Here is a 16,938-nt window from a genome sequence, read left to right as displayed (position 1 = left end):
ACTATTGTGGTATTCTTGCAGAAGGATCGATTAATTGGCAGATCAAATCAATGATGTGAATAAAAGAGTAACCCAGATTATGGTTAAATCGTAAAATGGTATTATCATAATTAATCAAAACTATACACTTCTTATATACAATTAAGGGTATTGAAAAGGTTTGTTCAGAAGAGTTCATATAGCGAACTGTAGCTGCACCATAATGAACATGTGGCGAATTCAAATATGGCGGGTAAAAAGCTTTTCATGGGGTGTTCCATGTTGAAAAGCTTTCTTTTCCCAAAAATGAATCAGTGCCAGAAACCCACACCCTCCATGTTGCTACCACCGACAATCACACGTGATTATTCAAAAGACATAATTACAGGGTATGCAAATGAGAGGCGCCAAGTGGAAAATGTAGCCACAAGATTAACCCCTTTCGCCACACGTGCGAGTCTCAATAAAAGGCTACAATTGTAATCTATTTACAGGAACGTGCGTCAACTTTTTAATTAAGCAGTTGCGCAGACATCAGCCTGCCATGTAATAACCCCTTTTATGGCTGCCCCTAATCAAAGCATGTGGCACATCCCAGCAGGATACTGCTGCTTGAAAGGATTACAAATCCAGCACATGTAGACCCTGGGGTAACGGCGCTTAGCGCTGATTAATTACAGGACAACGAGAGCGAGTTGGCTTAATTGGAAGTTTGCTTAGTTTTAGATTGTTTAATGTTTATTCACGTTCTCTAGCTCATGTAAAAAACTCATATTCCCAGATGAACCGGCGAACCAGTGCTACTCTCGAACGAGAACCCGCTCTAGACATTCAGGTAGTTGTCGGGGAATTCGAAGGTAACATCGCGACCAGTCAGCTTCTTGTAGACCGAGGTGAAGGTGTCGACCTGGCAGGGGAGAAACAACACATGTTAGTGGACATCATCACGGGAATTCAGTTATTCATTGCAGTGTACAGCACCGCCACCTCCGCTGCAGCAGAAAGTACTGCAGCGAAGATATCGTGCGGCAAGCTGGATTTATCTTCCGCTTATATAGGAAGTCCCAAGGCACCAGGAAACTAAACGGCGCTCGGGAGGCAAATAGGCGGCACTCAAAGCGCATCGTGTGTGTTTAAACTAATAATAGATACTATGAATGTTGCAATCCTTAAGTAATGATGCTGTCCTGGTAAAGTAGACCCACCATTGTGGAGTGATTCGTTGCCTTGCTGTGCGTTCTGTTTGACGATCGCTGGACTTGAAGAACGTCCAGAAAATAACACAAGAACGGAGATAGAGACCGAAGTATTCAAATGTGGCGCATAGGATAGTAATGCAGTAGCCGTGGCAAGTCGGCTCAACATTGTGGAGTGATTAGCGGCCGTTAATTTACGTTCTGTTTGACAATCGCTGAGCTTGGGTGATCGCTTAGCGAATAACACAAGAACGGTATTTACAATCAGGAGTTCTGGCAGTTTTTCAGCTGTAGCAAGCCTTTAGTAATGATGCAGTCCTGGCTGAAGTAGACCCACCATTGTGGAGTGATTCGTTGCTTCAGTATGCGTTCTGTTTGACGCTCGCTAGACCATGGAAACATCCAGCGAATAACACAAGAACGGTAGCAGAAGCCAAGGCTTTCAAAAGATAGGTTGTTCCGAGGAAGTGTGGCGAGCCGGAAAGTAATGCAGTAGCCGTGGGAGGAAGGCTCAACATTGTGGAGTGATAGCTGCCATTGATTTACGTTCTGTTTGACAATCACTGGCTTTGGATATAACTTCCAGCAAATAACACAAAAACGATGGGCAGTTACTTGTACATTTGGCCTTATAAACTCCTTATAAAATGTCATTATATCGAGGATCCCCATTTCCATTTGACTTGTGATTCTAGTGCTTGGTTTCAAGTATTAATTTGAAGACGTGGTAATGTGGCGAGCCGGAAAGTAATGCAGTAGCCGTGGTAGTTAGGCTCAACATTGTGGAGTGATAGCTGCCATTAATTTACGTTCTGTTTGACAATCACTGGTTTTGGTGAGACAACCAGCGAAAAACACAAGAACGGTGTATCAGATCAACTGTGACCAATATTTGGAGATGCAGGACCGCAATGGCTTCTAATGCCTGCAATAACGAGTAATTGGCCCTGGCTGCTCTGCGTCCCCTGGCGAAGATTGGGCTCCATGGCAGGGAAGGCCCAAATATCGAGGGTACGCGCTGCTAGACACACGATGCACTCTGCTTTGAGTTGGACGTTGGATTCTATGCTTACTTTGTGTTCGATGGTGGTCTGCTGGTTCTTGTCCAGGTGCACCTTGACCAGCTGGGAGCCGTCCAGCTTGACGCGGATGCGCTTGCCCACGATCTCGGCGGGAAAGACCAGATCCTCGAGAATGGCGTCGTACACAGCGGTCAGAGTCCTGGAGCGTGGACGCTTCTGCTTGAGAGGATTGCGGGCCTTGCGCGTGGGCTTGGGCAGAATCTTGCGCTCAGCAATCACGACGACGTGCTTGCCCGAGAACTTCTTCTCCAGCTCGCGGACCAGGATGATCTGGATCTTCTGGAACACCTTCTGCTGTGGAATGGGCACGTAGATGATGACGGCCTGTGCGCAGAGAGGGTGGGTTATGGATTACTACCGGCGGCACAACATGTACACCATGGGCTACTCACCTTCTTGCTGCCGAACTCGATCTCGCGGGCACGGGTGATGTGCAGATCGCGCAGGTAGGGCTTCAGGTCGCTGTTGGCCTCGAGTTCCACCAGCGCCTGGGCAATGGACTTCTCGAAGTCATCGGGATCCGAGCCGCCGGGCTTGATAATCTTGGAGCCGATAGCCATCTGCAAATGTGCATCACCGGTATTTTAGGTTTTCGGTTTCAATTACAAACACAATTCGGAATTTGGGGGAAGCCGCGTCCACACAACGCAATGCAATCACTAATCGCCGGCAATCGGCGTTAATTCGCCAGCATTTCACTGGATTCACTCGAAAATCGCCATTGGCCATTGTCGCTGTGGCTTTTTCTCTTATTATTTCGCTGCACTGCGTTGTGGCGGGCGCGCAATTTGGCCATTTTCGGCGGCGTAAGAAAAAAAGTACCACCTTTGTCGACTATTTTGACAGGAAAGGAAGTCGAGCCACGACGTAGAGGTGGAACAAAGAGCTAGTTGTTATCGATGCGGCACGCGCGATGCTTGCTCGATACTATCGATAATGGCGCACAGGCAATAAATAGGCAGACAGCCGGCAAATTGCCTAAGTTATCATATTTAACAAAGTAAAACAACACGAATTACAGAGATTTGTTTTATATTTATTTGACATGTTTCAGGAATTTAATGTATTGCTCGAATATATCGATAAATCTGAGCGAAGAGTATATACAACGCAAATATGAGCCAGTATCGATAACATTTTATGCAACTATGGGTTCATATTTGTTCAAATTTTAATATTAAACTTTAAAGATTTATTTCTTATTTTCTTTTCTTATTTCTTATTATTTTTAGTTAATAATACCTAATATACCTCCGATCACTTTTTGTCTAAGATAATGAAATAATAAAAGTCTTCGACATATATATCGATAGGTTACTTTAAGGTTACTGTCCATGCTGTTACGGTGTGTGTCTCCACTAAGGTTGCTATTAAAGCCCCACAGAGGGCGCGAGTGATTCCACAGTTGCCGTTAATAAAACAAATAGTTTCAAGGATTTTTTAAACTCCTATGCCAATAAACAAATAAACAAAAAAAAAAACAGAATAAACAAATTTAAACAAATTTTAAACGATTGGGACTTTTAAGCCCATTTTAAGCCCCGCTATTTAAGCCTCACAGAGGGCGCAAGTGATTCCACAGTAGCCGTTAATAAAACAAATAGCCAATGAAATAAACAAATTTAAACAAATTTTAAACGATTGGGAATGGAAATGAAAGATTATGTTTTGTCCACGCTCTTTCCATATTTTAAATTTGTTTCGGAATTACTAGGATGGATGATAGTTACCAGTGCCATTTGACATTTGGAACTAAAGAACATTATTAAATGTTAAGTTTTTATCTACTTCCAAGAAACTTACTCTTGAATAAAACCCTTAAATGTATTGAAATGCGATGGCACGTGTAATTTGTTTTTAAGCATATTGCAGTACAAATTTAAAGCCTAATTATTATTGCTAACGTTTTTCGGTGGGTTGATTGCCTATAAAACCACTTGCTTTTCAGTCCAAATCTTCAGTCTCAAAATTCCCTTTATTATTACACCCCAAAATTCGTTTTCGGAAAACCCAACGATCCAGTTATGAAATACTTCTTGGTCCTTGTCGTCCTGACCCTCATCTTGGCCATCAGCGTGGGTCAATCGGATGCTTTCTTTGTTGATATTATTGACAAAATGGTTTGTTTCGTTTGTAAACAATTGTATAATACATTGAAGCTTAAACATTTCTATTTTTACAGGAAAATGTAATACACAATGTTGCTAAAACGGGCATTGGTTTGGTTAAGCCCCTAGAAAACATGATTATACCGAAACAACAAGAAACCAAAACCACCCAAACCTAACTAACGGAATATTCTAAAATGTAGTTAACTTAGTTGATATAGACCGGAATGTACATGACGCTTGCGCTCATAATAAAATATTAAATATATTATCAGATTCGTACGTGCTCAGTGAACAATTATATTTTACTATAATTTTCTGCCTATTGAGTTTACAAAAATTTATTTAGTACCTTTTGAAATGTATTGTGACTAATCACTTGAAATATGAATAAACGTTCATGTCAAAACTTCAAATAACAAGATAGAATGCTACAGTGGAGTTCTCCGACTATTAGATACCCGTTACTCAGCTAGTGAAAGTGCAAACGAGAATATTCAACACTTTCTGAAATATTGTAAACAAAATGCAAAAAAAAATTTCAAACGCGCGAATTGTGGTCGGTAGAGTGGGCGTAGTAAAACGATATTTGGAAAATCGATAGAAATTTACAAGACTAATAAAAAAGGAAAAAAATATAACAACATTCTTCAATAATGCCACTTAAAAATCCGATTAAGATAGGTTGACTTATGGACTTTGGAACTTCAGCCTTGGAACATTTTTTTAATTTCTACAACATTATAACATTAGAAATATTAAAAAAAAATTACAAAACTAAAATTTCTAAATTTGAATGCAGATTTATAGATAATTGCTCCAGAAACATTTAGAGGTATGCCACTTCAAAATCCGATTAAGATAAGTTGAGTTAAGGACTTTAGAACTTCAGCCTTGGGTCATTTTTGAATTTCTACAACATCATAACATCAAAAAATTACAAAAAAAGGTCGAAAAAATAAATTTCCAAATTTGAATGCAGATTTATAGATAATTGCTCCAGAAACATTTAGAGGTATGCCACTTCAAAATCCGATTAAGATAAGTTGAGTTAAGGACTTTAGAACTTCAGCCTTCGGTCATTTTTGAATTTCTACAACATCATAACATCAAAAAATTACAAAAAAATGTTGAAAAAATAAATTTCCAAATTTGAATGCAGATTTATAGATAATAGCTCCAGAAACATTTAGAGGCATGCCACTTCAAATTCCGATTAAGATAAGTTGAGTTAAGGACTTTAGAACTTCAGCCTTGGGTCATTTTTGAATTTCTACAACATCATAACATCAAAAAATTACAAAAAAAGGTCGAAAAAATAAATTTCCAAATTTGAATGCAGATTTATAGATAATTGCTCCAGAAACATTTAGAGGTATGCCACTTCAAAATCCGATTAAGATAAGTTGAGTTAAGGACTTTAGAACTTCAGCCTTCGGTCATTTTTGAATTTCTACAACATCATAACATCAAAAAATTACAAAAAAATGTTGAAAAAATAAATTTCCAAATTTGAATGCAGATTTATAGATAATAGCTCCAGAAACATTTAGAGGCATGCCACTTCAAATTCCGATTAAGATTAGTTGAGTTATGGACTTTGGAACTTCAGTCTTGGGACATTTCTGAATTTCTACAACATCATAACATCAGAAAAATTACAAAAAATTTCAAAAAAAAATAAAATTCTAAATTTGAATGCAGTTTTTTAGAGAATTGCTCCAGAAACATTTAGAGGTATGCCACTTCAAATTCCGATTAAGATTAGTTGAGTTATGGACCTTAGAACTTCAGTCTTGGGTCATTCTTGAATTTCTACAACATCAAAAAATTACAAAAAAAAGGTCAAAAAATAAATTTCCAAATTTGAATGCAGATTTATAGATAATTGCTCCAGAAACATTTAGAGGTATGCCACTTCAAAATCCGATTAAGATAAGTTGAGTTAAGGACTTTAGAACTTCAGCCTTCGGTCATTTTTGAATTTCTACAACATCATAACATCAAAAAATTACAAAAAAATGTTGAAAAAATAAATTTCCAAATTTGAATGCAGATTTATAGATAATAGCTCCAGAAACATTTAGAGGCATGCCACTTCAAATTCCGATTAAGATTAGTTGAGTTATGGACTTTGGAACTTCAGTCTTGGGACATTTCTGAATTTCTACAACATCATAACATCAGAAAAATTACAAAAAATTTCAAAAAAAATAAAATTCTAAATTTGAATGCAGTTTTTTAGAGAATTGCTCCAGAAACATTTAGAGGTATGCCACTTCAAATTCCGATTAAGATTAGTTGAGTTATGGACCTTAGAACTTCAGTGTTGGGTCGTTCTTGAATTTCTACAACATCATAACATCAGAAAAATTACAAAAAATTTCAAAAAAAATAAAATTCTAAATTTGAATGCAGTTTTTTAGAGAATTGCTCCAGAAACATTTAGAGGTATGCCAATTCAAATTCCGATTAAGATTAGTTGAGTTATGGACTTTAGAACTTCAGTCTTGGGTCATTCTTGAATTTCTACAACATCATAACATCAGAAAAATTACAAAAAATTTAAAAAAAAATAAAATTCTAAATTTGAATGCAGTTTTTTAGAGAATTGCTCCAGAAACATTTAGAGGTATGCCACTTCAAAATCCGATTAAGATAAGTTGAGTTATGGACTTCGGAACTTCAGCCTTGGGACATTTCTGAATTTCTGCAACGTCATAACATCAAAAAATTACAAAAAAATGTCGAAAAAATAAATTTCCAAATTTGAATGCAGATTTATAGATAATTGCTCCAGAAACATTTAGAGGTATGCCACTTCAAAATCCGATTAAGATAAGTTGAGTTATGGACTTCGGAACTTCAGTCTTGGGACATTTCTGAATTTCTACAACATCATAACATCAAAAAATTACAAAAAAATGTCGAAAAAATAAATTTCCAAATTTGAATGTAGACTTATAGATAATTGCTCCAGAAACATTTAGAGGTATGCCACTTCAAATTCCGATTAAGATAAGTTGAGTTATGGACTTTGGAACTTCAGTCTTGGGACATTTCTGAATTTCTGCAACATCATAACATCAAAAAATTACAAAAAAATGTCGAAAAAATAAATTTCCAAATTTGAATGCAGATTTATAGATAATTGCTCCAGAAACATTTAGAGGTATGCCACTTCAAAATCCGATTAAGATAAGTTGAGTTATGGACTTCGGAACTTCAGCCTTTGGTCATTTTTGAATTTCTACAACATCATAACATCAAAAAATTACAAAAAAATTTCAAAAAAAATAAAATTCTAAATTTGAATGCAGTTTTTTAGAGAATTGCTCCAGAAACATTTAGAGGTATGCCACTTCAAATTCCGATTAAGATTAGTTGAGTTATGGACCTTAGAACTTCAGTCTTGGGTCATTCTTGAATTTCTACAACATCAAAAAATTACAAAAAAAAGGTCAAAAAATAAATTTCCAAATTTGAATGCAGATTTATAGATAATTGCTCCAGAAACATTTAGAGGTATGCCACTTCAAAATCCGATTAAGATAAGTTGAGTTAAGGACTTTAGAACTTCAGCCTTCGGTCATTTTTGAATTTCTACAACATCATAACATCAAAAAATTACAAAAAAATGTTGAAAAAATAAATTTCCAAATTTGAATGCAGATTTATAGATAATAGCTCCAGAAACATTTAGAGGCATGCCACTTCAAATTCCGATTAAGATTAGTTGAGTTATGGACTTTGGAACTTCAGTCTTGGGACATTTCTGAATTTCTACAACATCATAACATCAGAAAAATTACAAAAAATTTCAAAAAAAATAAAATTCTAAATTTGAATGCAGTTTTTTAGAGAATTGCTCCAGAAACATTTAGAGGTATGCCACTTCAAATTCCGATTAAGATTAGTTGAGTTATGGACCTTAGAACTTCAGTGTTGGGTCGTTCTTGAATTTCTACAACATCATAACATCAGAAAAATTACAAAAAATTTCAAAAAAAATAAAATTCTAAATTTGAATGCAGTTTTTTAGAGAATTGCTCCAGAAACATTTAGAGGTATGCCAATTCAAATTCCGATTAAGATTAGTTGAGTTATGGACTTTAGAACTTCAGTCTTGGGTCATTCTTGAATTTCTACAACATCATAACATCAGAAAAATTACAAAAAATTTAAAAAAAAATAAAATTCTAAATTTGAATGCAGTTTTTTAGAGAATTGCTCCAGAAACATTTAGAGGTATGCCACTTCAAAATCCGATTAAGATAAGTTGAGTTATGGACTTCGGAACTTCAGCCTTGGGACATTTCTGAATTTCTGCAACGTCATAACATCAAAAAATTACAAAAAAATGTCGAAAAAATAAATTTCCAAATTTGAATGCAGATTTATAGATAATTGCTCCAGAAACATTTAGAGGCATGCCACTTCAAATTCCGATTAAGATTAGTTGAGTTATGGACTTTGGAACTTCAGTCTTGGGACATTTCTGAATTTCTACAACATCATAACATCAGAAAAATTACAAAAAATTTCAAAAAAAATAAAATTCTAAATTTGAATGCAGTTTTTTAGAGAATTGCTCCAGAAACATTTAGAGGTATGCCACTTCAAATTCCGATTAAGATTAGTTGAGTTATGGACCTTAGAACTTCAGTCTTGGGTCATTCTTGAATTTCTACAACATCATAACATCAGAAAAATTACAAAAAATTTCAAAAAAAATAAAATTCTAAATTTGAATGCAGTTTTTTAGAGAATTGCTCCAGAAACATTTAGAGGTATGCCACTTCAAAATCCGATTAAGATAAGTTGAGTTATGGACTTCGGAACTTCAGCCTTGGGACATTTCTGAATTTCTGCAACGTCATAACATCAAAAAATTACAAAAAAATGTCGAAAAAATAAATTTCCAAATTTGAATGCAGATTTATAGATAATTGCTCCAGAAACATTTAGAGGCATGCCACTTCAAATTCCGATTAAGATTAGTTGAGTTATGGACTTTGGAACTTCAGTCTTGGGACATTTCTGAATTTCTACAACATCATAACATCAAAAAATTACAAAAAAATGTCGAAAAAATAATTTTTCAAATTTGAATGCAGATTTATAGATAATTGCTCCAGAAACATTTAGAGGTATGCCACTTCAAAATCCGATTAAGATAAGTTGAGTTATGGACTTCGGAACTTCAGCCTTTGGTCATTTTTGAATTTCTACAACATCATAACATCAAAAAATTACAAAAAAAGGTCGAAAAAATAAATTTCCAAATTTGAATGCAGATTTATAGATAATTGCTCCAGAAACATTTAGAGGTATGCCACTTCAAAATCCGATTAAGATAAGTTGAGTTATGGACTTCGGAACTTCAGTCTTGGGACATTTCTGAATTTCTACAACATCATAACATCAAAAAATTACAAAAAAATGTCGAAAAAATAAATTTCCAAATTTGAATGTAGACTTATAGATAATTGCTCCAGAAACATTTAGAGGTATGCCACTTCAAATTCCGATTAAGATAAGTTGAGTTATGGACTTTGGAACTTCAGTCTTGGGACATTTCTGAATTTCTGCAACATCATAACATCAAAAAATTACAAAAAAATGTCGAAAAAATAAATTTCCAAATTTGAATGCAGATTTATAGATAATTGCTCCAGAAACATTTAGAGGTATGCCACTTCAAAATCCGATTAAGATAAGTTGAGTTATGGACTTCGGAACTTCAGCCTTGGGACATTTCTGAATTTCTGCAACGTCATAACATCAAAAAATTACAAAAAAATGTCGAAAAAATAAATTTCCAAATTTGAATGCAGATTTATAGATAATTGCTCCAGAAACATTTAGAGGCATGCCACTTCAAATTCCGATTAAGATTAGTTGAGTTATGGACTTTGGAACTTCAGCCTTGGGTCATTATGGAATTTCTACAACATCATAACATCAAAAAAATTACAAAAAAAGGTCGAAAAAATAAATTTCCAAATTTGAATGCAGATTTATAGATAATTGCTCCAGAAACATTTAGAGGTATGCCACTTCAAAATCCGATTAAGATAAGTTGAGTTATGGACTTCGGAACTTCAGTCTTGGGACATTTCTGAATTTCTACAACATCATAACATCAAAAAATTACAAAAAAAGGTCGAAAAAATAAATTTCCAAATTTGAATGCAGATTTATAGATAATTGCTCCAGAAACATTTAGAGGTATGCCACTTCAAAATCCGATTAAGATAAGTTGAGTTATGGACTTCGGAACTTCAGTCTTGGGACATTTCTGAATTTCTACAACATCATAACATCAAAAAATTACAAAAAAATGTCGAAAAAATAAATTTCCAAATTTGAATGTAGACTTATAGATAATTGCTCCAGAAACATTTAGAGGTATGCCACTTCAAATTCCGATTAAGATTAGTTGAGTTATGGACTTTGGAACTTCAGTCTTGGGACATTTCTGAATTTCTACAACATCATAACATCAAAAAATTACAAAAAAATGTCGAAAAAATAATTTTTCAAATTTGAATGCAGATTTATAGATAATTGCTCCAGAAACATTTAGAGGTATGCCACTTCAAAATCCGATTAAGATAAGTTGAGTTATGGACTTCGGAACTTCAGCCTTTGGTCATTTTTGAATTTCTACAACATCATAACATCAAAAAATTACAAAAAAAGGTCGAAAAAATAAATTTCCAAATTTGAATGCAGATTTATAGATAATTGCTCCAGAAACATTTAGAGGTATGCCACTTCAAAATCCGATTAAGATAAGTTGAGTTATGGACTTCGGAACTTCAGTCTTGGGACATTTCTGAATTTCTACAACATCATAACATCAAAAAATTACAAAAAAATGTCGAAAAAATAAATTTCCAAATTTGAATGTAGACTTATAGATAATTGCTCCAGAAACATTTAGAGGTATGCCACTTCAAATTCCGATTAAGATAAGTTGAGTTATGGACTTTGGAACTTCAGTCTTGGGACATTTCTGAATTTCTGCAACATCATAACATCAAAAAATTACAAAAAAATGTCGAAAAAATAAATTTCCAAATTTGAATGCAGATTTATAGATAATTGCTCCAGAAACATTTAGAGGCATGCCACTTCAAATTCCGATTAAGATAAGTTGAGTTATGGACTTTGGAACTTCAGTCTTGGGACATTTCTGAATTTCTACAACATCATAACATCAAAAAATTACAAAAAAATGTCGAAAAAATAAATTTCCAAATTTGAATGCAGATTTATAGATAATTGCTCCAGAAACATTTAGAGGTATGCCACTTCAAAATCCGATTAAGATAAGTTGAGTTATGGACTTTGGAACTTCAGCCTTGGGTCATTATGGAATTTCTACAACATCATAACATCAAAAAAATTACAAAAAAAGGTCGAAAAAATAAATTTCCAAATTTGAATGCAGATTTATAGATAATTGCTCCAGAAACATTTAGAGGTATGCCACTTCAAAATCCGATTAAGATAAGTTGAGTTATGGACTTTGGAACTTCAGCCTTCGGTCATTTTTGAATTTCTACAACATCATAACATCAAAAAATTACAAAAAAATGTCGAAAAAATAAATTTCCAAATTTGAACGCAGATTTATAGATAATTGCTCCAGAAACATTTAGAGGTATGCCACTTCAAAATCCGATTAAGATAAGTTGAGTTATGGACTTCGGAACTTCAGCCTTTGGTCATTTTTGAATTTCTACAACATCATAACATCAAAAAATTACAAAAAAAGGTCGAAAAAATAAATTTCCAAATTTGAATGCAGATTTATAGATAATTGCTCCAGAAACATTTAGAGGTATGCCACTTCAAAATCCGATTAAGATAAGTTGAGTTATGGACTTCGGAACTTCAGTCTTGGGACATTTCTGAATTTCTACAACATCATAACATCAAAAAATTACAAAAAAAGGTCGAAAAAATAAATTTCCAAATTTGAATGCAGATTTATAGATAATTGCTCCAGAAACATTTAGAGGTATGCCACTTCAAAATCCGATTAAGATAAGTTGAGTTATGGACTTCGGAACTTCAGTCTTGGGACATTTCTGAATTTCTACAACATCATAACATCAAAAAATTACAAAAAAATGTCGAAAAAATAAATTTCCAAATTTGAATGTAGACTTATAGATAATTGCTCCAGAAACATTTAGAGGTATGCCACTTCAAATTCCGATTAAGATAAGTTGAGTTATGGACTTTGGAACTTCAGTCTTGGGACATTTCTGAATTTCTGCAACATCATAACATCAAAAAATTACAAAAAAATGTCGAAAAAATAAATTTCCAAATTTGAATGCAGATTTATAGATAATTGCTCCAGAAACATTTAGAGGCATGCCACTTCAAATTCCGATTAAGATTAGTTGAGTTATGGACTTTGGAACTTCAGTCTTGGGACATTTCTGAATTTCTACAACATCATAACATCAAAAAATTACAAAAAAATGTCGAAAAAATAAATTTCCAAATTTGAATGCAGATTTATAGATAATTGCTCCAGAAACATTTAGAGGTATGCCACTTCAAAATCCGATTAAGATAAGTTGAGTTATGGACTTTGGAACTTCAGTCTTGGGACATTTCTGAATTTCTACAACATCATAACATCAAAAAATTACAAAAAAATGTCGAAAAAATAAATTTCCAAATTTGAATGCAGATTTATAGATAATTGCTCCAGAAACATTTAGAGGTATGACACTTCAAAATCCGATTAAGATAAGTTGAGTTAAGGACTTTAGAACTTCAGCCTTCGGTCATTTTTGAATTTCTACAACATCATAACATCAAAAAATTACAAAAAAATGTTGAAAAAATAAATTTTCAAATTTGAATGCAGATTTATAGATAATAGCTCCAGAAACATTTAGAGGTATGCCACTTCAAAATCCGATTAAGATAAGTTGAGTTATGGACTTCGGAACTTCAGTCTTGGGACATTTCTGAATTTCTGCAACATCATAACATCAAAAAATTACAAAAAAATGTCGAAAAAATAAATTTCCAAATTTGAATGCAGATTTATAGATAATTGCTCCAGAAACATTTAGAGGCATGCCACTTCAAATTCCGATTAAGATTAGTTGAGTTATGGACTTTGGAACTTCAGTCTTGGGACATTTCTGAATTTCTGCAACATCATAACATCAAAAAATTACAAAAAAATGTCGAAAAAATAAATTTCCAAATTTGAATGCAGATTTATAGATAATTGCTCCAGAAACATTTAGAGGCATGCCACTTCAAATTCCGATTAAGATTAGTTGAGTTATGGACTTTGGAACTTCAGTCTTGGGACATTTCTGAATTTCTACAACATCATAACATCAAAAAATTACAAAAAAATGTCGAAAAAATAATTTTTCAAATTTGAATGCAGATTTATAGATAATTGCTCCAGAAACATTTAGAGGTATGCCACTTCAAAATCCGATTAAGATAAGTTGAGTTCTGGACTTCGGAACTTCAGCCTTGGGTCATTTTTGAATTTCTACAACATCATAACATCAAAAAATTACAAAAAAAGGTCGAAAAAATAAATTTCCAAATTTGAATGCAGATTTATAGATAATTGCTCCAGAAACATTTAGAGGTATGCCACTTCAAAATCCGATTAAGATAAGTTGAGTTATGGACTTCGGAACTTCAGCCTTCGGTCATTTTTGAATTTCTACAACATCATAACATCAAAAAATTACAAAAAAAGGTCGAAAAAATAAATTTCCAAATTTGAATGCAGATTTATAGATAATTGCTCCAGAAACATTTAGAGATATGCCACTTCAAAATCCGATTAAGATAAGTTGAGTTATGGACTTTGGAACTTCAGTCTTGGGACATTTCTGAATTTCTACAACATCATAACATCAAAAAATTACAAAAAAATGTCGAAAAAATAAATTTCCAAATTTGAATGCAGATTTATAGATAATTGCTCCAGAAACATTTAGAGGTATGCCACTTCAAAATCCGATTAAGATAAGTTGAGTTATGGACTTTGGAACTTCAGCCTTGGGTCATTATGGAATTTCTACAACATCATAACATCAAAAAAATTACAAAAAAAGGTCGAAAAAATAAATTTCCAAATTTGAATGCAGATTTATAGATAATTGCTCCAGAAACATTTAGAGGTATGCCACTTCAAAATCCGATTAAGATAAGTTGAGTTATGGACTTTGGAACTTCAGCCTTCGGTCATTTTTGAATTTCTACAACATCATAACATCAAAAAATTACAAAAAAATATTGAAAAAATAAATTTTCAAATTTGAATGCAGATTTATAGATAATTGCTCCAGAAACATTTAGAGGTATGCCACTTCAAAATCCGATTAAGATAAGTTGAGTTATGGACTTTGGAACTTCAGTCTTGGGACATTTCTGAATTTCTACAACATCATAACATCAAAAAATTACAAAAAAATGTCGAAAAAATAAATTTCCAAATTTGAATGCAGATTTATAGATAATTGCTCCAGAAACATTTAGAGGTATGACACTTCAAAATCCGATTAAGATAAGTTGAGTTAAGGACTTTAGAACTTCAGCCTTCGGTCATTTTTGAATTTCTACAACATCATAACATCAAAAAATTACAAAAAAATGTCGAAAAAATAAATTTCCAAATTTGAATGCAGATTTATAGATAATTGCTCCAGAAACATTTAGAGGCATGCCACTTCAAATTCCGATTAAGATTAGTTGAGTTATGGACTTTGGAACTTCAGTCTTGGGACATTTCTGAATTTCTGCAACATCATAACATCAAAAAATTACAAAAAAATGTCGAAAAAATAAATTTCCAAATTTGAATGCAGATTTATAGATAATTGCTCCAGAAACATTTAGAGGCATGCCACTTCAAATTCCGATTAAGATTAGTTGAGTTATGGACTTTGGAACTTCAGTCTTGGGACATTTCTGAATTTCTACAACATCATAACATCAAAAAATTACAAAAAAATGTCGAAAAAATAAATTTCCAAATTTGAACGCAGATTTATAGATAATTGCTCCAGAAACATTTAGAGGTATGCCACTTCAAATTCCGATTAAGATTAGTTGAGTTATGGACTTTGGAACTTCAGTCTTGGGTCATTTTTGAATTTCTACAACATCATAACATCAAAAAATTACAAAAAAAGGTCGAAAAAATAAATTTCCAAATTTGAATGCAGATTTATAGATAATTGCTCCAGAAACATTTAGAGGTATGCCACTTCAAAATCCGATTAAGATAAGTTGAGTTATGGACTTCGGAACTTCAGCCTTCGGTCATTTTTGAATTTCTACAACATCATAACATCAAAAAATTACAAAAAAATGTCGAAAAAATAAATTTCCAAATTTGAATGCAGATTTATAGATAATTGCTCCAGAAACATTTAGAGGTATGAAACTTCAAAATCCGATTAAGATAAGTTGAGTTGAGGACTTTAGAACTTCAGCCTTCGGTCATTTTTGAATTTCTACAACATCATAACATCAAAAAATTACAAAAAAATGTTGAAAAAATAAATTTTCAAATTTGAATGCAGATTTATAGATAATAGCTCCAGAAACATTTAGAGGTATGCCACTTCAAAATCCGATTAAGATAAGTTGAGTTATGGACTTCGGAACTTCAGTCTTGGGACATTTCTGAATTTCTGCAACATCATAACATCAAAAAATTACAAAAAAATTTCGAAAAAATAAATTTCCAAATTTGAATGCAGATTTATAGATAATTGCTCCAGAAACATTTAGAGGCATGCCACTTCAAATTCCGATTAAGATTAGTTGAGTTATGGACTTTGGAACTTCAGTCTTGGGACATTTCTGAATTTCTGCAACATCATAACATCAAAAAATTACAAAAAAATGTCGAAAAAATAAATTTCCAAATTTGAATGCAGATTTATAGATAATTGCTCCAGAAACATTTAGAGGCATGCCACTTCAAATTCCGATTAAGATTAGTTGAGTTATGGACTTTGGAACTTCAGCCTTCGGTCATTTTTGAATTTCTACAACATCATAACATCAAAAAATTACAAAAAAATTTAAAAAAAATTAAATTTTAAATATGAATGCAGTTTTTTAGGGAATTGCTCCAGAAACATTTAGAGGTATGCCACTTTAAAATCCGATTCAGATAGGTTGAGTTATGGACCTTAGATTTTCATTCTTGGTACATTTTTGAATTTCTACATCATAACATTAGAAAAAACAAGATAGTCGAGTTACTCAGCTAGCGAAAGAAGAATTTTCAACATTTTCTGGAATATCTGTAGAAATTGCGTACAAAATCAAAAAAAAATGTAAAATTTTTCAAACTTGTGTGTTTCAAACATACGGATAGACGGCAGACGAACATGGCCAGATAGACTCTTCTATTGATTGTGTTCAAGAATATATATACTTTATATGGTCGGGCACGCTTCCATCTGCCTGTTACATACTTTTAAACGAGTCTCGTATACGCTTTTACTCCACGAGTAGCGGGTATAAAAATAAATAAACTAAAAT

General features: G+C 33.2%; 2 protein-coding genes and 5 non-coding genes across 7 annotated transcripts; 1 reads left to right on the top strand and 6 right to left on the bottom strand.

Annotated features, from left to right (window-relative positions):
• Window positions 1-690: 690 nt before the first annotated feature.
• Window positions 691-3,185, bottom strand: LOC6555466 (40S ribosomal protein S7). Its single transcript, XM_001981188.3, has 4 exons — window positions 3,083-3,185; window positions 2,650-2,817; window positions 2,249-2,581; window positions 691-886 (listed from the first exon to the last, which is right to left on the bottom strand). Exons 2-4 carry the CDS (start codon window positions 2,815-2,817, stop codon window positions 803-805), a joined length of 585 nt encoding a protein of 194 aa, XP_001981224.1. The 5' UTR covers window positions 3,083-3,185; the 3' UTR covers window positions 691-802.
• Window positions 1,135-1,271, bottom strand: LOC6555472. Its single transcript, XR_046864.2, has one exon. It is a non-coding gene; the product is annotated as a small nucleolar RNA psi18S-1377 (small nucleolar RNA).
• Window positions 1,292-1,430, bottom strand: LOC6555471. The gene has a single exon (XR_046863.2). It is a non-coding gene; the product is annotated as a small nucleolar RNA psi18S-1377 (small nucleolar RNA).
• On the bottom strand, window positions 1,462-1,599 carry LOC6555470. Its single transcript, XR_046862.1, has one exon. It is a non-coding gene; the product is annotated as a small nucleolar RNA psi18S-1377 (small nucleolar RNA).
• LOC6555469 lies at window positions 1,641-1,779 on the bottom strand. Its single transcript, XR_046861.2, has one exon. It is a non-coding gene; the product is annotated as a small nucleolar RNA psi18S-1377 (small nucleolar RNA).
• On the bottom strand, window positions 1,904-2,041 carry LOC6555468. The gene has a single exon (XR_046860.2). It is a non-coding gene; the product is annotated as a small nucleolar RNA psi18S-1377 (small nucleolar RNA).
• A 1,018-nt stretch (window positions 3,186-4,203) lies between the features above and the next one.
• On the top strand, window positions 4,204-4,666 carry LOC113564835 (andropin). Its single transcript, XM_026983690.1, has 2 exons — window positions 4,204-4,377; window positions 4,440-4,666. Exons 1-2 carry the CDS (start codon window positions 4,282-4,284, stop codon window positions 4,542-4,544), a joined length of 201 nt encoding a protein of 66 aa, XP_026839491.1. The 5' UTR covers window positions 4,204-4,281; the 3' UTR covers window positions 4,545-4,666.
• The last annotated feature ends 12,272 nt before the right edge of the window (window positions 4,667-16,938 follow it).

The sequence above is a fragment of the Drosophila erecta genome, unplaced genomic scaffold (genome assembly GCF_003286155.1).
Source record: "Drosophila erecta strain 14021-0224.00,06,07 unplaced genomic scaffold, DereRS2 tig00000000-arrow-pilon, whole genome shotgun sequence".
Classification (NCBI taxonomy): Eukaryota; Metazoa; Arthropoda; class Insecta; order Diptera; family Drosophilidae; genus Drosophila; species Drosophila erecta.
This window is presented reverse-complemented; position numbering and strand designations above follow the sequence as displayed.

Bases quoted from the DNA above. Each gene is read 5' to 3' on its own strand.
- LOC6555466 (XM_001981188.3), bottom strand. From the start codon at position 2,817: ATGGCTATCGGCTCCAAGATTATCAAGCCCGGCGGCTCGGATCCCGAT. The intron at 2,582-2,649 runs GTGAGTAGCCCA...CTCTGCGCACAG, and splicing joins TCGAGTTCGGCAGCAAGAAG to GCCGTCATCATCTACGTGCC. The intron at 887-2,248 runs GTAAGCATAGAA...CTCCCCTGCCAG, and splicing joins AGACCACCATCGAACACAAA to GTCGACACCTTCACCTCGGT.
- LOC113564835 (XM_026983690.1), top strand. From the start codon at position 4,282: ATGAAATACTTCTTGGTCCTTGTCGTCCTGACCCTCATCTTGGCCATC. The intron at 4,378-4,439 runs GTTTGTTTCGTT...CTATTTTTACAG, and splicing joins TTGATATTATTGACAAAATG to GAAAATGTAATACACAATGT.